Below are 25,394 nucleotides of genomic sequence, written 5' to 3'. Positions count from 1 at the left end.
TATTTAGTAATCAGAAAACCATGTCACATTAAAATTTTTGACAAATTAAACCTCAGTCAAGTCTCATTAAATGTCAAATATGATAGTGCGACAGGGTTCTAAAGTGGGTACACAATATTGCTCATGATTGTACACCATTGTACTTGTGAACTTGTATACTATTATAGTATGCAAATAAAGAACATTGAATGTTTACCAAAAAAAAAAACCTCTCTCTATTTCTCTGTATTATTTGTGAGAATTTAAGTGTTTATATCTAGACCCACCTGTGTTCAATCTGAGTTCGTGCACGCTCTGTATGGCGAGCTGTACATAAACATATATTGAACTATGTACCAAATACATTACAACACAACATTTTGATCGACAGATGGCAGAGAACGGCCGAAGATGGCAGGCGGAACGTAGACAGATGGAATTGGAATTAGAAGAACTTCGAGCTAAGAAGGAGACCATGCAGCACTGGGAGAGCCAGGTAAGATAGAGAGAGAAAAGTAAAATAAAGTGACAGGCAGATAAGAGTACAGCCTCGTGCGATAGAGACATGTCTACGCCTTACAGTGAATACCTACCACGTAATTGAGTCGCCAATGGCCCTGATTCCTGCAGGCACCTCCTAATTTTACTTTTAGGTATATTTGTCCAGCGGGTTAACGTGCCCTCCGAAGCACGGAATGATTTTTTTTCTGACAGTCAGGTGATTCAAGCCTGTAGAGTCTTTGCCAAACAAGGCACAGTCTCACAAAATTATTTCGACAATGTCCCCATCGGGAATCGAACCTAGACCTCAAGATCGTGAGCCTAACGCTCTAAACACTAGGCTAGGGCTATTAGCCGTAAAAACACCTCCACCAACCCGCAGTGGAGCAGCGTGGCGGTCCATACCCCCTCCGGTTGATTGACGGGAGGCCCAGCAGTGGGACGTATATAGGCTGTTTATGTTATGTTTTTTATGTATACTTGTCAGTTTCTTATAAAATAATATGCATGAATGAATAATCCGGGCGAATTAAAAAGCCATCTCGCTAATATGCAAACCGTATGACGTGTTATGTCATCTTAATTTTATCGGGTTGTTGGCCTATGTAAAATTTTGAGAGGGTTATTTAAATTTGTGCCTAAAATTGACGTGTGTTCCATATAATTTTACGCTTGTCGATTTTCCGTCCTTTTATTTTTCAGTGAATAAGAAAATGTCAGGTATAACTTTAAATAAAATTAGATGGTGTGTACAGGAATTAGCACCAAGGGTAAGTGTCAAAATAGAACACTTAGCAGTAGCGACACCTGGGGGGTTAAAATGGCCACATCGAAGCAATTTATCTAAGAAGACAGTTGATTGCATTGCGCACTGACTTTTATATGCGCAAATGTCAAATTGCAATATTGCTTTTTAGATGAATTGCTTCGATGTGGCCATTTTAACCCCCCTGATGGGAGAAATAGGCAGATTTTATCCTTATTATAGTGATGAAACATGTTTGTTATCTGTCAATGTTAACCGTTCACTAGCTCATTAGTTTCGTAATTAAAACTTACCGTAAGCGATAAAGAAATGTATAGAGAGAGAGAGATAACACAGTAACAATTGTGTCGTCCGTTTTATGGTTTGCTTTAGAGATACACTTTTTATTTTTCTTAAAATACTCGTATAATTCGGTAAGAGCCGTGGTAGCTCGGTTGGAAGAAAGCTTGACTCGTAACTGAGGTCGCAGGTTTGAATCGCAGCACGGGCCTAAACCAATGATTTTCGAATTTGTTTTGGACTTCGTGTTTGGATCATAAATTACTATCACGTGCTCAGTGGTGAAGGTAAACGTCGTGAGGAAATCCACACACCTAAGAAATGCGTTTCGGAGGTACGTGACCTAACTTTATATATGTTACGAAGTTAAACATAACGCTTAACTCTCACCGTAAGGTCGCAGGATCAAATCTAGCAGGTTCTAATCACGGGCCTAAACCTATGATTTTCAAAATCGTTTTTCTATCTTATTTGGATCATAAATGATTATCACGTACTCATCGTCGTGAGGAAACCCACGTTCCCGAGAAATGCATTTCGGAGGTATGTGACCTAACCTGTATTGGGCAGGATTTCTCTTCGCGGGTTGGAAGGTCAGACAGGCGCTTCTGTAAAAAACCGTACCTGTCAAATTTTCAAGTTGTAAGTAGACCCTGTGAAAAATAGGATGACGCTAGGGAAGTGGTGATGACTTTATTACTAACATAACATAGCATCACGCCTGAATCCCCAAAGGAGTAGGCAGAGGTACATAGTACACCTACTCTTCGCTAGCTATGTTTAAGTACCATGTATTAGGAGGCGAGTCTATTGCCATTAACCAGACACAAATCCTGGATGAAGACCCTACCTTCTATCGTGTGGGTTGTGAGGTGAATTACCAACCCCATCAACCTTGGTGTCAGGGTTATTATTGAGTCGCCAAAGGCCCCTGACATGGCTCATGTAACGACTACTTACTTACATCAGTAAGTAGGACCAACGGCTTAACGTGCCTTCCGAAGCACGGATCATCTTACTTTTTGGACAATTTGGTGATCAGCCTGTAATGTCCTAACCAAACTAGGGATCACAATGTGATTTTTGTGATAATATGTCCCCACCGGGATTCGAATCCGGGACCTCCGGATCGTGAGCCCAACGCTCAACCACTGGACCACGGAAGTCGTCCTATAATTCGGTAATGACCCTTTAATTCGGTGAGATACAATAGTGTAGTTGACTGTTATGTTCTTTTCATCAATCTACCCACGTTAAATAAATGTCTTGAAAGGAAGTGTCGATGGGGCCGTGCGCCTAGCACTAACATAACATAACATAACATAACATAACATAACATAACATAACAAATACTTTATTGCACAAACAGGAAAAAAAAACAAAATACAAAACAAAAGAGAAATAGAATTAGTACAATAGGCGGCCTTATTGCTAAGTAGCAATATTTATGTTATTAGTATGTTGTTTTCACAAACGCAACCTCCTTTTATCATTATTGTGTTCTTTAATAAAAAAAGTGAATAATAAACGCGATGAAACGGTAAATATAATAAATGTTTTATTGAATATTTTCTTTTATACTTGTATTACAGATAGCAGACATTATCCGGTGGGTGGCCGATGAGAAGGAAGCGCGCGGCTACCTGCAAGCTTTGGCCACCAAGATGACTGAAGAGCTGGAGTACTTGAAACATGGTGAGTGGTGTCCACGGAATAGAAGAATAGAGGTTGAAAAGGCCCTAACGCGCATTTTGTATGAGAACCGCTGTCGCCGGCTCGACCCCACTCTCTTTTACTACTACTCCTGCAAGCAGATAACTACGATAGCTCTACTGCTTCTCAAATTTCATAACCACTTTAAAAAAAGTAAAAATCGTTTATTTCGGACAAAGTCCATATAATTGTTAGTAGACAAACGACTTATAAACTAGTGTTAGTAAGACATTATTCGGGCGAGCAACCGGCAACTTTACCGGCAATGTATATTTTATGTGATAGGCTGCAATTTTATCGTTACTTTTCGTAATAATAATATACAAAAGTATTTTATTGATAAATAGCCGATCATATTAAGATTTTCAGCTTTCTTGTGATAAGGGGAGATCTTTTTGTATGATTGTCGATATTTGTGTTTTTGCACTGCAGGTTATAATACACAAGACTATGTTATGACTGGGCTTTGTTGCCTTTTCAATCAATAAAACATAACACACGCTCACGATTATATTCCCAATTGAGCTACTCAGAAGTGCATCCATCGCAAGACTAAATAAATTATGAATATTATTAATAATAATAATAATTCAAATTCTTTATTCAGGCAACCAGGCCCATACAATTCAATACATTTAATAAATTATAATTAAATAATTAAATTGCCTTAAAATTAACATACAATGGTTAGTAATTTCCTAGACTTACTCTTTTAGTTTAGTTAGTTATTTAAATGGGTCATATATACATTTCGGCGCGTGGGCCATACATGCGTGGATGACGTAGGGGCAGTCGAACCGGCTCGCGATCATGCTCAAGATGGAGTTGGAGCTGGCCCGGAGCCGGCGTACCAGAGACGTGCCGCGCTTGCGCATAATAGCGTAAAAGCCATCTACCCGAGCTTCCGCAAACATCCCTGACGCGCTACAGAACCGGGGCAGGCATTGTTATATTGTACACGTAGCGTAGACCACTGTTTCTGAGTATAACTTACCCACAGGCTGCATGTGTAGAATGAAGTGCAATAAGCACGGAACAGGGTGACTTTTGCCGCCGCAGAACATATTAATGAACGCAGAACGTAGAAATATTAATGATAGTAATGTTCTCCTGTTAGCAAGCGCATCCCGCTCGGGCGCTCCGCCCTCGTCTCCCCCGGCGGGCGCCGCGGCCCCCGGCACGGGCGGCTGGAGGAACCGACGCTCACAGAAGTTGGACAAGATGGAGATACTCACCCTACAGTCGTCGCTGCACTCCGAGATACAAGCCAAGCAAGCAGTAGGAGAGGAGCTGAGTCGCACAAGGGCCGAGCTGTTGGCTAGCCAAAGGTAACAGTTGGGACTTTAAATAAATGAATATGTTTCATATACCTCGTATAACAAATAGAAAACCGATCTCTGTTAAAAAGCGTCCGCGGCGCATTTTGTCACAAGCGACGGCGTGTAACGACAACGCACAACCAATATTGGACTTTATTTGAACAGTCATAACATCGTAATTTGAGGGAATGAACTTATACTATCTACATAACTTAATGTATACGTATTTACAACACAGTTCGGACGCTTTATTAGAAATATTAATAATTTTCAATCCAGGTAAAAAATTGTTTGGCGTTTCGTAAAAAATATCTTATTTGACTGATTTGTCTTTGTCACATAGACTGTGACAGCGTCGAAAGATATACAAGTAAGACTATGTGATTGTACATGCAGAGAGCTGCTGGAGACCCGCGCGCGGCTGGATGCGCTGGCGCACGACATGAAGCGCAAGGAGCAGCACATCCGCGACATGCAGGCCAAGCTCGACACGCCGCACCACACGCACCACTCCTGTGAGTATACACCGTATACCGTACATCGTACGCCCCTTGTACGTACACAGACTCGCACGTATACGCATATACGTGCACGTGTACCTTACACTTATCTTTTACTTTTTTCAATACGTTTAAGGGCTGATTTTTGAATAGTCAAATACGGCCAAGGGTAAGGGGGGTTGGCGAGGGGGGGAGGGGGTAAGGGTTGAATAAAGTCTTCCTAATATGAATTTAGAAATTGTAATTTTGCGAGTCACTTTTGAGGGAGACCGCATAAAAGATGGGAAGACGATATAGGGCAAGTCGTCAGTATAACATGGGGTAGAGTAGTGGATGACAGAAACGAGTGGTAAAGGTTGTAGGAGGCCGAAGCCGACTGGAAGGGCACAGAACGATAATAAATTAAATTCAAATAATTCGAGTTGACATTTCGCTGTTCTGTTTTAATGGGCAAAATATTTTACGCATTTTTTTTTCTAACCATTATTATTTTGGAAGAAGTCTGGGTGTATTAAATTTCTCTATTGCTTTTCAATCTTACTCGATTCTATCCATGCACACAATACGTATATAATAATTATTTATACCATATTTAATTTAAGACTAATTACAAGTAATAAAATAGTTATATCCGCCTCACTTTTCACCGAATGTATGTATGTATTCAAACGTTTATAGTATTTTCTGTCAATAGAATTTTTCTACGTAATATTTATTTATTTATCTATTCTATGGTGATAGTTTAAAAATTACCGCCGTACCAATAAGAAAATAACCAAGCAGGGAATGTGTGTATAGGTAAGTATTTGTCATCCAAGCAAAGTTCCATCGTATTATTTGATAATTGGATTAAATTTTGTTTGGCTGTCAAATGCTTACAACACACGTGTTCACAGCTTATTTATTTGTTTTCGTAAGGCGGTAAATGTTTTATCTAATCTATGTACTATTTATAACTTTTCAGCACACAAAACAAAATATAAATATGTTTATTTAGTGCACCTTTTCTTTTTGTTTTCGTTACATGTTACCGCACTATCCCATCCAATTCACAAAACGTCACACGTTCGATGACGTCGCTATTGCGTCACAAACGTCCAACGCCCTTTGTATCGGTGAATCTTGGGCTCCCACCACAAAGTCCAACGTCGACCGCGACGGAAAAAACGGAAATAATCCCCAAAAAACCGGACTCAATCAACGAAAACCGGACTCAACGCGCTATGGACTGTTATTGTGGAAACCATGTGAAATTGTAATTGGAACTGTGATTTCGAAATTCCAATCGTTCTAAATTGTAACCATTTGGAAAATGGTATTTGTTCTCCACATCTATTTGTTTATTGTTGATGTGAAACGAATATGTATTATTTGTGGCATTTAATTCAATTTTTTTTAACCTTTCGTGGTTGCGTGTGACGCGGCCATTTTGTATTTTTTATTCTTTTTAAATGTTTTAACCTTTTCCCGCGTTGTGCTTTTTCTTTTTTAACGGCAGTTCGTTCGTGGCTGAGGCCTTATATACCTTTCGTTATAGGCGTGACGTCATGTTTGTGGGGTGTTGCCATACTTGTATATCATCAAATATACGACTGACAGTCTCAATGGAGTGTGAACTGGCTGGAAAAGTTGGCGATAGAAAAAGAAGATGATTTGTAGCAGTTTATATTTATGAATTATGACTTAAAGTATAGGTACTCTTTTGACTACCGTTTTATTTTTTTAAATTAATTGATTGATGTCGATGCCAAAGCATAGTTTGGTGGTATATCATTGCTATTCGAATAAAAACATTCTAAAACTTGGTCCAATTTTTAGATGAAAATTATCGCCAGTTTATACTCGGAAGTAAGTCAGTAGTGTGCTTTAAAGTTAAAAAAATACTTTTTACATCCTTTATGTACAAAGAGTGTGTATGCGTTTGCTTGCGATTTTTACTTTACAAGTCACGCCTAAGTATTTCGAAAATTTAGCTCAAAATTCTAGCCGTGTTTTAGTTTTAGTATTAAGCCGTTTTAGCTCTTGACGATGTTTTTGAGAACACCAAAGGTGTGTCGTTAAACTATTCTAGTCTTGAAATTGTTAGTCTAGTCCGAATCTACATGATTTTACCAAAGATTTTTATTTGAAATTTGAATATTTATATTTTTTGTTATTTTTGTGCCTCAGTCATGCGAATTTGTCATATACAAGATCTGATTGTATCAATGTACAGTAGTCCCAAAAAAAAAAGAAAATTACAAAAGGAAGTACGTAATGGTTACATATGACCTGTCGCTTCTGTAGAAAAACCGGACATGTCAATACTCTCACTCTCAGGTTAAAAACCGGACCTGTTAATACTCAATACCCTCAGGGTTTTCGCAATATAAATAGGTTAAACGCTAGGGAGATGATGAAGTAATAATAAGGAATATATCTTACTATTCATTTTCCTATCTTAATCAGTGGCGCGCGCGCTTGCCCGAAGCCAAAACCTAAAAAAAAAAAAAACAAATTATCAAAAGATAACTAAGTGCCACGATTTTATTTGGATAATTTTTGGTCTAACAAAAATGTTTAATTCCAAACTAATGCATTATTTTAAGGCACGCATTATCGTTTCATTTTTTAATTAAAAAATGACTTATTCCATATATTTATGGAACCGGCACTAGAGCAGCGTGGTGGTGTATGCTCCATACCCCCTCCGGTTGAATGAGCCTCAGTAGCGGGACGTATATCTCAGTCTATTTATGTTACGCAGTTTAATTTATTTAAAAAATACAAAAACTATTAAAGAAATAAGATCAAATAAGAATAAGATCAGAATAAGGTCTTTCTTCGTACAAGTTTTTGTTTAAAGAAATGTAATTATTGCGAGAGCCGCTTTGAGCCGAGACACTTTGAGGTCGCAAGTTAAAATCTAGCCTAAACCAATGATTTTCGAATTTGTTTTCGAATTCATGTTTAGATCATAAATAATTATCACGTGCTCAGCTGTGAAGGAAAACATCGTGAGGAAACCCCCATTCCCGAGAAATGCATTTTCGGAGGTATGTGACCTAACCTGTATTGGGCTGGTTTTCCCGTCGCGGGTTGGAAGGTCAGATGGGCAGTCGCTTCTGTAAAAAACCGGACCTGTTAAATCTTCAGGTTAGGCAAGCGGACCCCGTGAAAAACGGGATAATGCTAGGGGGGTGAGATGAATTATTGCGTAAAAATTAATAATACTTTAGTATTCACACGGGACATTCTGTACATTGAAATTTTATTTTAATTTAGCACAATGCGGGATTTATTTATTATTATAATTTTAAGTTTGAGTTCGCCGAGTAGAATCTCAGTATTTTCTTCATTTATTTTTATTATGGTAACAAAGGGCTTTGTCTATTACGAGTGTTTTTTTTTATTAAATGATTTGAGTGCGTTTGACCACGATCTTGCCTGGTATAAAGCAGCGATGTGGTCTAAGATGGTCTAAGCACGCAAGCTCTAGTACCTATTTACTCTTGCCTTGAAAATCCTCAAATTATAAGTATCGGGGAACAATGATGCAGGAAGAGAATTCAATTCTTTAGTATATTAGGAATGTTACCCTTATTACTTTGGTTCATTAGTTCAGTTCAGAGTACTGGGGGGTTAAAAAGGCCACATCAAAAAAAGCAATAACTGGAATTCGGAAAACCGAATTTTAAACATCAGAACATTATTTTTTTTAATCAAATAGGTTTGCTCTAGACAACATTCTGCCTCTTAAAGAGGTTAAGAAAGTGTCGGCGATGTAACGAGTTTACACAGAAGGTGCATATTTGTATTTTTTTTTAATAATGATAGACAAAGTCCTTTTAAAAGCAAACAAGTATACACAAAAAATGTCGGCTATAGTTCGCGCGCAAGTTGTCACCGGCTGGGGTGTTTTAGGGGCGAGGATGTGGCGTGATTGTCTGATTGGTGGACACTCATGTCACGTTGACACAATCCGCCAATCAGTGTTGTCTCCCTCGCAGGTCATGTCGTCAGTAGGGAATGCAATCCCGACTCGAGATCGCTAATTAGAAATTTTCGGGATTTTCGAAATTTTCGGGATCTCGTCTAGTTCATGAAAAAATATGAAAATAATGAAAACGGCCTGTTTGTGATAGTGAGATTAATAAAATAAAAAAAGGAAAGAAAAACCTTTATTCTTCAACATTACTAAGTAAATAATTAAGTTTTCTTTGAAAATCAGCATAATCAAAACAATAAGTATAAGGAGATATCGTCCAATCCCGTCAATCTCGAATGGGATTTTGTCATATTATGCTTCGGGATTGATCCCGAAAAATTAAACGAGATCTCGCGAGATGGCATTCCCTAGTCGTGAGTAGGGATGCCCGTAATTTTTCATTGAACAGATTTTTCGGATTCTATTGCATCGTAATCCCGTGAATCGAGGCACAATCTAAATCGTATTGAATTGAATCGGTCTCATACGATCTAGGGAGATCGTATATCGTTATGTTATAAAACTAATCGAAAAGAATAAAGGCGGAAAATTACACTTAATATTAACTCAGAATCATGGTGTGCTCATCCCCCTCAGTATTCGTTACGATGTCACTAACACCCTGTATGTAATTTAATCATAATCGATTTTTTCATACGATCTTCCAGGCGATACGATCTTTATCCATTGTTTGAGGTTTTAAAACACATACCGGGTTCTTACCGCGTTATTATCAGGAAGACGACGATTCGTCCCGTGATCATGGGACTTGCAACAGTGTTGAAATATCGGGAGTCTCATATCCCTGATCTTCTTCTATCGTGTGAGCCTCCCCGAGCGGCGCATTGAAGTTTTCGCGCGCCCGGCGCACCCTGGTAACAGTCTGCGGACGGTTTAGTCGGTAACGCAGACTGGCCGATCCTTTCACCACGATGGCGATCCAATGTATCGATCGCCATCGACTCGCAAAGAAGAAGATCGTGTTAGTTGTGAGGTGGATTACCAACCCCATCAACCCTGGTGTCAGGGTTACTATTGAACCGCCAAAGGCCCCGGACATGGCTCATGTAACGACTACTAACTTGCATCAGTAAACGTGCCTTCCGAAGCACGGATCATGTTACTTTCGGACAATCAGGTGATCAGCCTATAATGTCCTAAACAAACTAGGAATCACAAAGTGATTTTCGTGATATGCCCCCACCGGGGTTTGCACCCGGGACCTCCGGATCGTAAGCCGTACGCTCAAACCACTGGATCACGGAGGCCGTTATAATATCCCTGATAATAACGCGGAAAGAACCCGGTATTACGTGTTTTAATTATGATTCGGTCTTTGTTCTGATCACGTTGTGTTGGATTCAAAAAATCGGTCGATCGATCTTTTAAAAGATGATTCAATTCGGGCATCCCTAACCGTGAGCATATCTCCAGCGGTGACAAGTACTCGCTCGCGGGCTGTAATATTTCCTCCTCGTGTTACGTAGTTAAGTCACTGTCGGCACATTTACTCTGCATTTACATTTTATGTTTTCTTTTTATTATTTATATTTAACATACTTCTTAAGTCATTTGAGTTTATTATGTACGGTCATATGCACTCAGTACTCAATTTAGAACCCTGTCACATTTAACATATTTGACATTTAGTGAGAACGTTGTTTCAATTTGTTAAATAAGTTAATGCGATAAGGTTTTAAAGCTATGTATTTATTATTGTTAGTGACCGTGTCATGTCTCATTGTGTACATGTAAGACCACTCAGTGTATAAGTTATTAAAGTTCTGTTGTAATATCTTGTTATTGGTTTGTTTTATTTTTAATTTTGGGGTGTTATTTTCGATTGACTTTTGTTTCGATTCGTTCAGACATTATTACTTTCGAAAAAGTCAAGTCTAAGAAGTCTTTCTTACCAGAGAAGTTGACAACAAAGTTTCAGGGGTGCCACCTGTCTGATATAAGCCTAATACGTTTTCTCACTGACTTTTAATGACAGGTCTGAACCTTAACAACTTTTTAGTGGTTCATTGTTTGCTAAAAAACCTTTGTTTTCAAAAAGTACTGCCGTCCTTTTCTTACGCTTCGTGCACAAAAGAGATGGCACTACTTTCAAAATTTAAATTAAATTCCACAACTTAAACTTACAATCGAAAATAGACCTCACTGCCCTAGCAATAAAGTAAAGAGTAAGTTATGCGCAAGCAGCCAGGCAGGGATCGGCCAAGTCGTCGACGTATTGGAGTAAGGAAGAAAACGGTTCGTTGTCTAAATATATTTATATTTTTGTCTAGACGTAGCCATGTTATGTGCGTTTTGGTTTTTTGTCCTTTTCGGCTTGTATGTTGCTATAATATATCTATTCATTAAAAGAAATGACATCTTATAAACAAATAGACTCACATTCGCTAAGGAGATTTTCTAAAAGTGTCCGAGCCAATTTTTTTATTAAATCTACGGATGTGGTTTAGCTCATAAATTAAAGTAAGATATTTTTGTGAAACAATGGAGCGACATTTTCATATTTGATAAAGCTCCTTAAATAAAGAGCAAAAAAATAATTAAGCGCAGATAGTATAAGTTCTTTCCGTCAAATTAAGATTTTATGGCGGTTCAAATAAATTGCAATATCGGTTGTACAGTGTCGTTACACGCCGACGTTTGTTACAAGAAGCACCGCGGACACTTTACAGAGATTGATTGTATGTTTGTTATACTAATCTTCAGGTTAGGTAAGCGGACTCTGTGAAAAACGGGATAACATTAGGGAGATGATGATTTTACGAGTTAAACATACCTAACTCACATTCATCCCCACGCCTTCATCCCCATAGGGGCGGGTAAGGCTTCAAATTGTTCAATACATCATCATTATCAGCCCATTAACGTCCCCACTGCTGGGGCACGGGCCTTCCCTATGGATGGATAGGGAGATCGGGCCTTAAAACCATCACGCGGGCCCAGTGCGGATTCAATACATATTCGAACACAAATAAATTATAAATATTATTACAAATAAATATAATGTGTATCCGAATGTCTCGGGGACTAGCTCCACAATGGCGCTTAAACGTGTAATTTTGTAATGTAGTTGGTAAAATCAGCTCGCGACACCAAACACTTCAGGGCCCCGATACCGACCCCGCCGGCGTGGTCGACGATTTGCCTCAATCAGCGCTTATCGCTATCGAATATTCTTTCAAATATTTTTCCTCTCAGACGACGCCCTGAGCCGAGGTTCGCGCCCAACTGGGCACCCTCAGGCCTGTTGTCTTAAACGTTGAGAGCCTTTAGCACTCCCCATTTGTCCAAGTAGTTAATGTCATCTGCGGCAAATCTACAATAAGTTGCGCCAAAAAAAAAGGTAAAATAAGTAATAATCCACTACCTGGGTTTTTCTTCTGTAACGCACAGATGTCACTGTATTATTGAGCCTTCAGCGCTCCCCATTTGTCCGGCCAAGTAGTTAATGGTATCTGCGGCAAATCTACAATAAGCCACGTCAAAAAAAACACTATATTATAGCAACAAACACGACGTTTTACCTAATTTTGAAGGTGTAAGTTTAATACTGTCCTTGTGTTGCATCACTAGTATATATATAGACTTGTCTACTTTGTAAATACGAGCAAGTGTGGAAGGAAAATTTATATTTCAACTGAATAATGATATATGTATCACTGTTTTGACGGGTTGAAACTTTGTTTGTAAGTTATGTTGTTATTGTTATTTCATAATATTGAATTGTTTTTTGTGGACTAGTTTTAGTAGATATAAGTTTGTTTTTTAATATTGTCTTTACTTAATTTTTATTTACTTAAGTTTGTTAAAATTATTTTTTATTGTTAAGGACTAAATAATAAAACTCCAAAACAGTGATAACTCGAACGATTTGGCAAAGAAAAATACGGCGTTCGTTTTTTTTCTGTAAATAGCTTCGCTTTGCTTGAGCTTTTCCGGTGGCATGGATGTGAGTGGATCTTTGCGCCATCTCCCTTACAGGGTGATCACATGAGAACATTGTTTACCTTAGAAATAATCTAGACTTTTTTGTTTTCCTATTCAAAGTCATGTCCATAACACCTCATAACGCTAAGCGTTGGTTTTCCTTTAACACTTGTTTGTATCATTTAGGTACCGATTGACTAATAAAGTTTGTAAAATTCCAATTTTTTGTAATGCACACTAAGCCTTTCACGAAACAACATTATTTGCCTTTTTACAAAATATAAACTAGGTAGGTTTAGAATAATAGCCTGTGGTACGAAAGAAGTCTTGCGACCGCGGCGCTACTGTGACAGATTCTGACTATATGACTTTGTCAATTAGTTTCATTCTTCTTCTGCTATGTTGTGGGTTGTGAGGTGAATTACCTACCTCATCAACCCTGGTGTCAGGGTTACTATTGACCCGCCAAAGGCCCCTGACATGGCTCATGTAACGACTACATACTTACATCAGTAAGTAGTAACCGGGACCAACGACTTATCGTACCTTCCCAAGCACAAATCATCTTACTTTCGGACAATCAGGTGATCAGCCTGTAATGTCCTAACCAAGTTAGTTAGTGGGCTCTGTTTTCCGCATTTAGACTAAGCTGGCCCATTATGCGTGCTATTATTGTTTGTATTTAACTTGCCTTCCGAAGCACGGATCATCTTACGTTTAGTTTCATTAAAATCCGTCGACTTCTTTCGTGGCACGGATGAGTATTTTAAACCTAGTTTATCTTTAGTCCTCGTTTTGTAATAAGGCCGTATAGGTATATAATGGTGCTGGTTCTCGCAAACACCAACTTAAGTTTTAATTTAGTTGGACAGACAGTTCTAAAACTAGCTTTATCTCTGTCTTGCACTCGTGGTAACTAAAGGACGGCACTACTTTCAAAGCCGTCAGGTTAAAATAAAATTTAGTTTCGTCTGCCAGAATGGACACCATTATTTTGTTTTCAATAAAAAAAAAGAAGTTTATATTTACAAATACTCCTACATAACAGGTTGCCACAATTAATTTTAGAGTTATTGAGAATATTTTTAATTATAATTTATCATTACATATAATACATATTGCAAAAGTGTGGAATTGAAAATAATTCAAGGCAAAAAATATCATGAATTTTGCGACGAAAACTTCCACTTGATATTAACTCAGAGTCATGAGCTGAATCACGCCCCTCAGTATTCGTTATAATGTCACTACCACTTTGTTTATGTTATATAGTGTTGTCTCGTGTTGTGGCTATAGTTTGTACGGCGTCATATGTGAACGTCTTGTGCATGTTGCGGCCCTGGTCTTGTTCGTACTAGGCAAAAAATAGTAGAAAATAATCTTCATACAAACTTGTAAAGAAACTTTACGTATATTTAGCTATACATATTTCTTGCAGACATTTTCATTGGTTAGCTATGATGGCGAATCTTTCAATGTACTTTAACTACTGTAATAATTGATTTCTCCTCTTTTTTGCCAGAGTGTACTGCGTTTTAGTGTACTGTCTCGAGCGAAAGTATTACTGCGACTTATTGAAACTTATTGAATTATCAATGGCCCTGATTCCTGTAGACACCTCCTAATTTTATTTTAAGTTATATCTGACATTTTCTTATCCCTCGAATAGGAATGGAACGGACGATTGACAGCTCTAAATTATAAAATGAATGAGTGACTGAATGAATAACTTTGGCGAATCAATTAAATCTGTTGGGTCTCTGGCCAATGTAAAATTTTGAGGGGGTTGTTTAAATTTCCGCCTAAAATTGACGTGTGTTTCATAAATTTTATGCTAGTTGATTACCCGTCTCTTTCCTTTACAAGGAATAAGAAAATGATAGGTATAACTTAAAATAAAATTAGTGTGTACTGGAATCAGTGTTATTACGGTAATCATTTGTAACAATTTAATAACCAATTGAAGAAAAATAAGTAATTTTAAATATTTTGTATTCGATTTTCACGGTAATACTTTTGATTGAGGCAACTTTCTAATTTTTATAGTGTTATCTAATTTTTTATTTATATTTTGTGTAATCTAGCGTTTTGTGATGGTTTCGGCTGGGATTTGGTTTACATGTTTCACCTTAATTTTTCCTTTATTTGTCTTACCATAAGATACAATTTTGTTTCTTGTTGATTTTTACGTCCTTTTTGTTATTAAAATCTACAAAAAAATTCGAAAGTTTTTTTTGTAGTTTGCAAGCTAATTTAAAACTAAAAATAATTGTAATACTATTCATTAAATCAAGTTAAAATATCACTTGAATAATAATAAAATGACGTAATCAACAACTTTTTTTACCGTTTGTTTTAATTACAATCAAATATATACTCTATAGCTAATATGTTTATTGTATGTTTTCAGTTTTGGACCGACCACCATCCCAGATGAGCTACTTAGATCAATTCATGAAGGATGCGCCGTCAGAGAGACACTACGATAATGTGCCTATGAACAACGAACCTAAGGTTGGTTTTTGTTTAAATCATTGTAAAGAATATTTTGAGATTTGACTTTAAAACTGCGCGCCCATTTTTTGATCGGAGCGTCGCGTCGACAAGAATAAATACTAAACCACTACACCACCACCACAACTACACCACCATCATCACCACTATACCACCACCAAGGCGCTTCGTACGCTCCGAATCCGTTCATGAGGACACGCAATTTTAATCTTTAACAGTCCAATAGTAAAATTACATTTGCAGTAACATGATTCACTTCTACCTAGAAAAAATAAAAATAAAGTATTATTTATTTTTAATTAATAAAGGACTTTCCAATCGGCGTTCCTCAAAAACACGATAGATGGTGTTGTTAAGTTTTTTCATATGCATCTTTGTTTTTGGGTATAAATAATGACCCTTTTTATTACACCAAGGCCATTATCATTCTGATCAAAAGAGAGTAGCAATATAGGTAGCAACAACATTCCATACATAATGTGATCCAAATATCAAGCAACAATTACTTTTATACAGGTTGTTAGTGACATCGTAACGAATACTCAGGGGGATGATTCAGACCATGATTCTGAGTTAATATCAAGTGGAATTTTTCGTCGCAAAATTCATGTTTTTTTTAGTTTTTTTTTTAATTATTTTCAATTCTATACTTTTGCGATGAAAAATTCTACTTATATTAATCTAATCGACTCAGAATCATGGTCTGAATCATCCCCCTCAGTATTCGTTACGATGTCACTTACACCCCACACAAGTACATACGGTAGCCATACAAGTAGGTATGGGTGTTAGTGACACCGTAACGAATACTGAGGGGGATGGTTCAGACCATGATTCTGAGTCGATATCAAGTGGAATTTTCAGTCTGAATATTCCTGAAATTTTTGTGTTTTTTTAAATTATTTTCAATTCCATACTTTTGCGACGGAAAATTCCACTTGATATCATCTCAGAATCATGGCCTCAATCACCGTTACGATGTCACTAACATCCTGTATATGCTTCTGCCATTATATTACTTTTTTGAATAATTATGTACCCCAGCAATGAGAAAATAGGTAATTATTAAGTTAAAAGTGAACAACGCCATCTATCGTGTGTTTGGGGAACATGGATTGGAAAGACCCTCATTGTGACTAATCCAACATCATGCTAAAGCTAATACACATTGTATATTTTAATAATATAAATCTATCTCTGGTGTAGGGACGATAGTTATTCTTTTTTTTTTGTCTTCAATTTATTTACGTTATGTTTCTTTGCAATTTTTAAAAAAGTTCGAATACTCGTCCCTTTGTCTTGAGACCCCCTCCATTAAAACTAAATCAGACTCATTTCATCATACGGTCTAGCAAACTAGCAAACGATTCGTTACCTATCATCTCTATAGCGTTATTCTGTTTTTACGAGGTCGGTTACCTAACCTGAAGATTTGACAGGTCCAGTTTGGTACAGAAGTGCAAGTCTGACCTTCTAACTTGCGAAGGGAAAACCAGTTTAATAAAGGTTAGGTCACACGCAAAAGTTTTGTTATCCGTCCAAATTAAATTATAACTATGTCAATGCGCGGCCAGTCGTGCGGCCGCTATTGTCGCTCCTGCATCGGACTTTACAGCCATTTTAAAAGCTGCCACAGAAACGCTGTTTTAATCATCTGATAAAGATGTAAAGGCCAATGATGATGATGATGATGTCAATGACCATGTGTACCGGTGTGGTGAAGCGTCTTGTTTGAGTTATACGTTGGCAAGTTGGGAAGTAGGAACGTTTGCAAGTTGGCTAAGCGCCGAGTAAGAGTACTAAAATTCCACAAAATAATATAGAGTATTCGTATTTAACATCATTTTGCTTTGTTTTTTTTTTTTGCAATTATAATTTCAATTCTCGCACAGATGTCGCCCGACTGTCGATACAGATATGTTCAGCATTGTTGCAATGCAAAGGTATTGGTTACTTTATTTTATGCTTGTTTCATTTTGCATGTATATTTTAGAGTTACTTTTTAACGAGGAACGTGTATGGATCATTAGGGTTGAACATCCAATGCACTTTCTTATGCTTCTATCCTTTTTTGTCACTCAGAACCGTAGTTTGCTAGAGCGAGATAATGCTACAGCTATCTCATTCAAATGCCATATAAATGAACCGTTATGACGTTTAAAAGAAAGTATCTTATTTGACTAATTTGTCTAGCCTGTTAGTGTGTTTCTGTGAGTTCTCGAAACAATGCATGAAGGTATTTTAATGTTTTTTGTTTGTTTACTGAATGGTGCTGATCTCAGTACACGCTATTTAATTTTATTATAAGTTATACTTGTCATTTTCTCATCCACCGAAAAGGAAAAGGACGGGTAATCAACAGGCATAAAATTTATGGACACACGTCAATTTTAGGCAGAAATTTAAAAAAACCCACCCAAAATTTTATAGTTACTCGACAGAATTAAGTTGACAGCACCGTCAGGCGGGTTGTATATTAGCGAGATGCCTATGTTATTCACTCGGGTTATTCATTTATTCACAGAATTTGAAATTAACAGTTGTCAATCATTCGTCCTTTTCCCTTTCGCGGATCAGAAAATGTCGGGTTTAATGAGGATAAAAACTAGCAGCTCAAATGTAAGCTACATCACTGTTGAGTGTTCCTAAATTTTGACAGGTCTCCATACTGTCCAGCTAAAAATTCGTGATAAAATGTGGAGCAAAGTGGAGTGTATCCCGTCTGAAGGATGAGTTACGAAAAAGAAAAGCTATTAATTGGAAAAAGCCAGTCTTGATTGAAAATAAGTTTTTCTAAGTTTGAATTGAATTTTCCGATCTTATCTGGGAATTATTCCGAGAATTATTCGAATATTCCGATCTTATACAGTTCGTAAAAAACGTGTAAAAATATAACCAAAACAATACGTTTGTTTACTCGAATAGTATGGGGAAATGTCATGATTTAAAAACACTCAACAGTAACGACACCTGATAGGAGAAATAGACAGTTTTTATCCTCATTTTAAATGAAACCAGGGGGGTTAAAATGGCCACATCGACGCAATTCATCTAAAAAAGCAATATTGCAATTTGACATTTGCGCATGTAAAAGTAAGTGCGCAATGCAAACAAATATCTAAAAGCAATATTGCTTTCTTAGATGAATTGCTTCGATGTGGCCATTTTAACCCCCCAGATGTCTGCAGGAATCGGGGCCATTATGTGTTTATGATAAACAATTTGTTAGAATACCAATTTGTTTGAACTCAGATGATGTATGGATCTCAACAATCGGCGGCGCTAAGTGGGTCGGCCGAGTCGGCGGACGAACTGGAGCCGCGGGCCGCTTCGCCCGCGTCAAGCAAGAGCTCGCCCAGTGAGATCTCTACGGTAATTATGCTATTCATTATGCCATTCAAAACAACATAAGCAATGCGAGTAGTCAGAGGTACATCCATCGCAAGACGAACTAAGTACCCACACCTCACCGAGCTTTCTGTTATACCAACGTGATAGGTGGTGAGCCGTATCGCCGTCTATAATGGTCGAGCCAACTGTGTTAGTGGAAACTGCACTTAAGATAAATTAATAACTCATTGGTGCAAGTCCGGTACTGGGGTTTGAACCGGCGCTCCCCGTTTGAGAAGCAAGCCGGTGTACCACAGGACCACTGTGACTATAGTACTATGCTCATCATCATTAGCCCATTAACGTCCCCACTGCTGGGGCACGGGCCTTCCCTATGGATGGATAGGGAGATCGGGCCTTAAACCATCACGCGGGCCCAGTGCGGATTGATGGTTATTAACGACTGCTAATGCAGCCGGGACCAACGGCTTAACGTGCCTTCCGGAGCACGGAAGAGCTCGAGATGAAAACTTTTTTTTTGTGGTCACCCATCCTATGACCGGCCTTTGCGAAAGTTGCTTAACTTCAACAATCGCAGACCGAGCGCGTTTACCGCTGCGCCACCGAGCTCCTCATGTACTATGCTAGTCATGAACATTTCTTTCTACGAAAAACTGTATTTCTATCCAAACTCATCTCCCTAGCATTACCCCGTTTTTCACAGGTTCCGCTTACCTAACCTGAAGATTTGACAGGTCCGGTATTACACCTACAGAAATTGTAGGTGTTTCTGTCCGAACTACTTTTGTTAAAAAGAAATGCTTCTTTGTTTTAAGCATCCGCACATAGTGAGTGGTGGAGTTTGCCGTGTCGGTTGTGAGGGAAGGCCTGCGCCCAATATTGGGAAGTAGGCTGTTTAGGTTGCAGTGTCATTTCAAATTTAGAAATTTAAAATGACACGAACAGCCTCGGAGGTCTAGTGATTAGAGCGTTAGGTTTCCAATCTGGAGGTCGGGGTTCCATTCCCGAAGGGACATTGTCGAAATCACTTTGTGAGACTGTCCTTTGTTTGGTAAGGACATATACAGGCTTGATTCCGTGCTTCGGAAGGCACAGCCGTTGGTCCCAGCTATTAGCCGTTAAAAAGAACACTTCCACCAACCCGCAGTGGAGCAGCGTGGTGGAGTATGCTCCATACCAATTCCGGTTCATTGAGGGGAGGCCTGTCCCCAGCAGTGGGACGTATATAGGCTGTTTGTGTGTTTTAGCCGTAAAAAAGCACCCCCAGTGGAGTATTTTCGATAACCCCGGTCGATTAAGGGGAGGCCTCCACGTAGTACTGAACTATATGATCACTGTATGTACAGTGCGACGTGTTCCAGGACCCGTCTCTCGGGCCCACGGTGCCGGGCAAGCAGAAGGTGCACCAGTTCCTCGTGAGGACGTTCAGCAGTCCCACCAAGTGTAACCACTGCACTTCGCTTATGGTGAGTACGGTTTTTGAACTGCATATTTGTAAGTCATTGTCAGTCTGATGTAATTAAGTAGTCGTTACATGAGCCATGTCAGGGGCCTTTGGCTTTGGCTCAATAGGAACCCTAGTTTTTTATTTTATTTTTATTTATAAAAAAGGTTGGTAAACCTTTTTATATAATAAAACATTAAATAAAATAAAAGTTACGTCAGAAAGGTATGATAACCGCTGTCGCCGGTTCAACCACACTTTTACTCCTGCAAACAGATAACAACGATAGCTCTACTGCTTCTCAAATTCCATAGCCACTTTACCGGCAATGTATATTTTATGTGATAGGCTGCAACTATATGGACTATAATATAATTATGTTGATGCCTAGTTTTTTTTATTTATTTATTTATAATAAACGCATTTATTAATCACGCCTATTTCTATTTTATTTTTGTTCGTGTTTAATTAAATCACCTATTCCGTTAGAGCAACGTGATAGGTGGTATTCTGAAAGAGTATTAGTTAATGAAGTGGTTCTATGTTCGTGAACCCCCCAGATCGGGCTCACCCGACAAGGCGTGGTGTGCGAGACGTGCGGGCTGTGCGTGCACACGCGCTGCTGCGGCCGCGTGGCGCCGCGCTGCCCGCTGCCGCCCGACAGGAGCCGCCGCCCGCTGGGCATCGACCCCGCGCGGGGGCAGGGCACCGCTTATGAGGGATATGTTAAGGTATACTATCAGCACCCCCCTCACACAACCACAACACCCCCCCCCCACACACACACAAAACAACCACACCCCCCTGCACACACACATAACAACCCCACAACAAACCCTCCCCCCTCTTAAACAACACCCCCACAACAACAACACCCCTCACACAACAACCCCCCACAACCCCCCCCCACAACAACACCCCCCCACAATAACACCCCCCACACAACAACAACATCCCCCACGCCCCATCCACCTATCCCTGAAGGGACTAGGGGGGGATTCATGACACTCTCCGCTAAATTAGGGTAGTTGCCAAGTATCAATACTGCAATACTACATTCGATCACGTAAAAGTAAGTGCGCAATGCAAACAAAATGTCAAATAGCAATATTGATTTTTTGATGAAGTATTTCTTTAAAATGGTGTTACAAATTAGTGTATTCGTAATAAATACTGTCATATTCGTAATTTAGAGTAGACGTCAAATAATGTCGGATCCGGTTTCTAGATTGCAACACCAAATTGATAGTTTTCTAAGAATTTTGTTATGTTGTCGTGCAGGTACCAAAGCCAGGAGGAGTGAAGAAAGGTTGGATGCGGCAGTTTGTGGTCGTGTGCGACTTCAAGTTGTTCCTCTACGATATATCACAAGATAGGTGAGTTGTTTGGTTGTCGAAAAAAACGTGTTAACCCTAACCTAACGGTGCATATCCACTGAACCATAGAATAAATAATAATGCTACGTAGAATGGTATCTCTCCGCCTCTCACTAATTAGTATTGGGCGCCAACTTCACCCCCTCTGATTATTACTTTAGTTTAAATGGGGGAGTAAGAAGGAGAACGCGTAGATTGTCTGCCTCTCTCGCACTTACGCGGTAAGGTGGACGCTAATAATGAGCTTTTGAATGTGTGAAATGAGCGGGGTGAAACTGCCCCGTACAAGATACCTGAAGAGAAGACGCTCTGTCGCGATGTTTGCTCTTGACTTCATTCTTCCACGAGGAGAAGAAGAGATCGACGGTGGAACGAACTTACCCAGAAAATGCCTATTCACCGGTGATTTAACTCCCGGATCTCTACTCAGACTCAAACGATATGTAAATTACTAATATCAACTATTATGTTTCACCTCATGTCTTGTCTTGTTATCACCAGGAACGCGTTACCGTCGGTGTGCGTGAGCCAGGTGTTGGACATGCGCGACCCAGAGTTCAGCGTCACCTCCGTCAAGGAGTCTGACGTCATACACGCCAGCAAGCGAGATATACCTTGCATATTTAGGGTAAGTATGATGTGATTTATTCGATTATTTTTTGGGAGATCAACAGCTCTTAAAAGTAGCAAAAAATCATACTTATAAACTAAGCCAATGACAGGTATATAAGTGTAATCAGTAATCCAGCCGATTTTGGCTACGGCGGCTGATTCAAATCCGACGTTCAAGTACTCTCATGTGAATGAGTCCTATAGACAATGAAGATTGTCGTTCATCCAGTGTTGTGACGTTCATTAGCATAGTAATGTATCATTCGAGATAAGGATCGATTCTTTTCTATAGAACAATAGTAATCATTAATCATCTTCACACTAAAGCAGGGATATTTAATTAGTCCTAAACAATTTGTGTCACAGATATCGACATCGCAACTGGAGGGCGGCAAACGGTCGCACACCCTCATGCTGGCAGAGTCAGAGTCTGAGAAGACCAAGTGGGTGGTGGCGCTCAGCGAGCTGCATCGGATACTCAAGAGGAACAACCTGCCGGACAAATGTGTAAGGGCAGTTTAGTGTCACGCGGATTTGTTGACCCACGCGAGGTTAGCCCTGAGCAACACGGGGAAGGATCAGTCATACGCTGGCATTCGGCATTGTCCGAAATAACTTTGATAGACTCCTGTGGTTGGCTAGGATATTGCAAGGTAAATCGAAATCGAAAAAGTAAGATAATTTCAAAAGCGCGGGCTTTGGAAGGCATATTAAACCGCTGGTCCCGAGTCACTAGTTGAAACGCCTCTACCAATCCGCAGTGGAACAGCGTGAGTATGCTCCATATCTCCTCCTGTTGATTGAGGGGACGACTGTGGCCAGCAATATATTTCCCATGATGCTACCAAACCAAAACGTATTACTGACATAAATTAATCTTCTCTCCTCACCAGGTGTACTCAGCATGCATGCTGCTAGACTCAACAGCAGCGGCAACCGTTCGAGGTGCTCTGTGCGCATGCGTGTTGGAGCGGACGCGGATCTGTGTGGGCGGCGAGTCCGGGCTGGCCTTGCTGGACCTGGAGCGCGGGGAGATCACGCCGCGGAGACAACACGCGCCCGTGGCCAAGGCGCACTATGTGCCCACTGAGCAGCTGCTAGGTAAGTCACACTTCTGTCATACTGCTGCTGGTTCTGGAGCGCGGGGAGATCACGCTCAATATGTACCCACTGAGCTGTTAGGTACACCAGACCAGGAATTAGACCGTTTTTTATTTAGTTCTCCTGGCAGTCAGCTATTGCCAATGCCAATTTAAAGATTTTGTTGTTGGATTTTGTTGTTTTTGTTGTTTCCTTTCATCGCAGCGGGCGTGCCATGTCGTACGGCTATTGATCGAAGCCTGTGAAGTAGAGGGCAAATTAGAGGGTAAATGGTGGTAGAGGAAGGCCACGGCGAAGTTACTTAGACCAGATAAAGGAAAGGCTGACGTCTCGTCGTACAAGGAGGTCAAGGAACTTGCTTGATCGACAAATTTGGAAAGAAGTCCAATCGATAAGAGCCTAGCTCTTAAATTTGGAAGAAGAATAATGCAGAGATTACGTTTGACTCTCATTTTGAGGTCGCTTGTTCGAATCTCAGCACATTCCTAAACCAATGATTTTCCAACTCGTTTTGGAGTTCATGTTTGGATCGTAAATGATTATCACGTGCTCAACGGTGAAGCAAAACATCAGGAAACTCACATTCCCGAGAAAGCGTTTGCGTTTTGGAGGCAAGTATGTGTTCGCGGGTTCGAAGGTCAGACAAGCAGTGAGTCGCTACTGTAAAAAATCAGAATGGCAAATCTTCAGGTCACGGACCACGGGATAAACGGGGTGACGCTAGGGAGATGATGATGAGTAATGCCGAGATATTGTCCAGAATTATTCGCGTTTCCTGAAACTAACATATCCTTTTATTGTCCACAGTGGTGATAGCAGGGCGGGGTCGTCACGTGCGTCTGGTCCCAGTTCGAGCGTTGGAATGTTCCGAGGTGGAGTGTGTGAAGATAGCTGAGAGCAAGGGTGCCGTGGACATTGCGGCGGGGGAGCTGCATGCGGGGGCGTATGGCTTCGCTGTAGTCTGCAAGCGGCAGGTAAGCGTGTACCGCCTTAAAATACACCTTAAAATGGCATAGCATCACGCCTGTATACAGGGTGTTAGTGACACCATACCGGAAACTTTGAGGGATGATTCAAACCGTAATTCTGAGTTGATATCAAATGGAATTTTCCGTCGGAATAATATGGAACTGAAAATAATTAACCATAATGGTTTTGCTAAATTGTAAAACAATATTTTAAGTTTTTTTTTTAAAACAATGTTTAGGGCCCTGTGCCGAGGTTTTTCTTGCAGCTTGTGTGGGAAGCTGCAGCAGTTTTAGGTGGATGAGACGTTGGTTATGTAAAAAATGACGGTTCAAAGTGTAACTGTGATAAAGATGTTTTTGAATTTGTTTTTTGTTACCTCGCAGAACTCGTACATGGTGACGGTGTACGAGATCACGCGCACGGCGGCGCGGCGCATGCGCGTGGCGGAGCTGCGCGCGCCCAGCGCCGTGCACTGCGTGCAGCTGGTGCGCGGCCGCCTGCTGCTGGGCTACCGCGGGGGCTTCGCCGCGCACTGCCTGCCCGACCCGCGCCAGCCCGCGCGCGACCAGCCCGCGCTCTGTGAGTACGCACCACGCTGCAAACATGAATTGCTTCGATCAGGTCACCAATAATGGTTACGTCTGTGGACAGCTCTAGTCCACCCGGAGAACCAAGTGAACGTGTTCCTGTCCCACTCGGGGGCGCGGCCGCTGGCGTGCGCCGCCGTGCCCAACTCCAGCGACACGCTGCTGGTGTTCAACTCGCTGGCGCTGTACGTGGACCGCAGCGGACACCGCGCCAGGGACACCGAGCTCATGTACACCGCGCAGCCGCTGTACCACGGTCAGTTATCATTTACAAGATATGAATGCATGGGATTAAAAAGTCGAAAAAAAAACTAAAGCCGTAAAGGCGTGAAATGTAAATAATAAATAAATATATTAACTCTCTGGGAACTGATATTAGGCAGCCAAATTCCTACATTGTGTAACATAACATCATAACATAAACAGCCTATATACGTCCCACTGCTAGGCACAGGCGTCTCCTCAATCAAC

General features: G+C 40.1%; 1 protein-coding gene across 4 annotated transcripts in view; it reads left to right on the top strand.

Annotated features, from left to right (window-relative positions):
* The window catches only part of LOC126378020 (serine/threonine-protein kinase Genghis Khan), a 62,333-nt gene that overhangs the window by 25,657 nt on the left and 11,282 nt on the right, over window positions 1–25,394 (top strand). For 2 of the 4 annotated variants that reach the window (XM_050026077.1, XM_050026074.1), the window contains 16 exons: window positions 371–475; window positions 3,118–3,220; window positions 4,356–4,566; window positions 4,954–5,072; window positions 15,380–15,483; window positions 17,376–17,426; window positions 18,736–18,855; window positions 20,181–20,300; window positions 20,839–21,009; window positions 21,560–21,654; window positions 22,156–22,282; window positions 22,633–22,773; window positions 23,160–23,367; window positions 24,175–24,341; window positions 24,720–24,915; window positions 24,988–25,179. In XM_050026077.1, coding sequence (XP_049882034.1) covers window positions 371–475; window positions 3,118–3,220; window positions 4,356–4,566; window positions 4,954–5,072; window positions 15,380–15,483; window positions 17,376–17,426; window positions 18,736–18,855; window positions 20,181–20,300; window positions 20,839–21,009; window positions 21,560–21,654; window positions 22,156–22,282; window positions 22,633–22,773; window positions 23,160–23,367; window positions 24,175–24,341; window positions 24,720–24,915; window positions 24,988–25,179 — 2,230 coding nt within the window. The remainder of the gene's footprint in view (window positions 1–370; window positions 476–3,117; window positions 3,221–4,355; window positions 4,567–4,953; window positions 5,073–15,379; window positions 15,484–17,375; window positions 17,427–18,735; window positions 18,856–20,180; window positions 20,301–20,838; window positions 21,010–21,559; window positions 21,655–22,155; window positions 22,283–22,632; window positions 22,774–23,159; window positions 23,368–24,174; window positions 24,342–24,719; window positions 24,916–24,987; window positions 25,180–25,394) is intronic. The other 2 variants (XM_050026075.1, XM_050026076.1) reach the window with 2 other exon arrangements.

This window comes from Pectinophora gossypiella, chromosome 25 (genome assembly GCF_024362695.1).
Source record: "Pectinophora gossypiella chromosome 25, ilPecGoss1.1, whole genome shotgun sequence".
Taxonomy (NCBI): Eukaryota; Metazoa; Arthropoda; class Insecta; order Lepidoptera; family Gelechiidae; genus Pectinophora; species Pectinophora gossypiella.
Note: the sequence above shows the minus strand (reverse complement) of the source record. Positions and strands in the feature narration are given on the sequence as shown.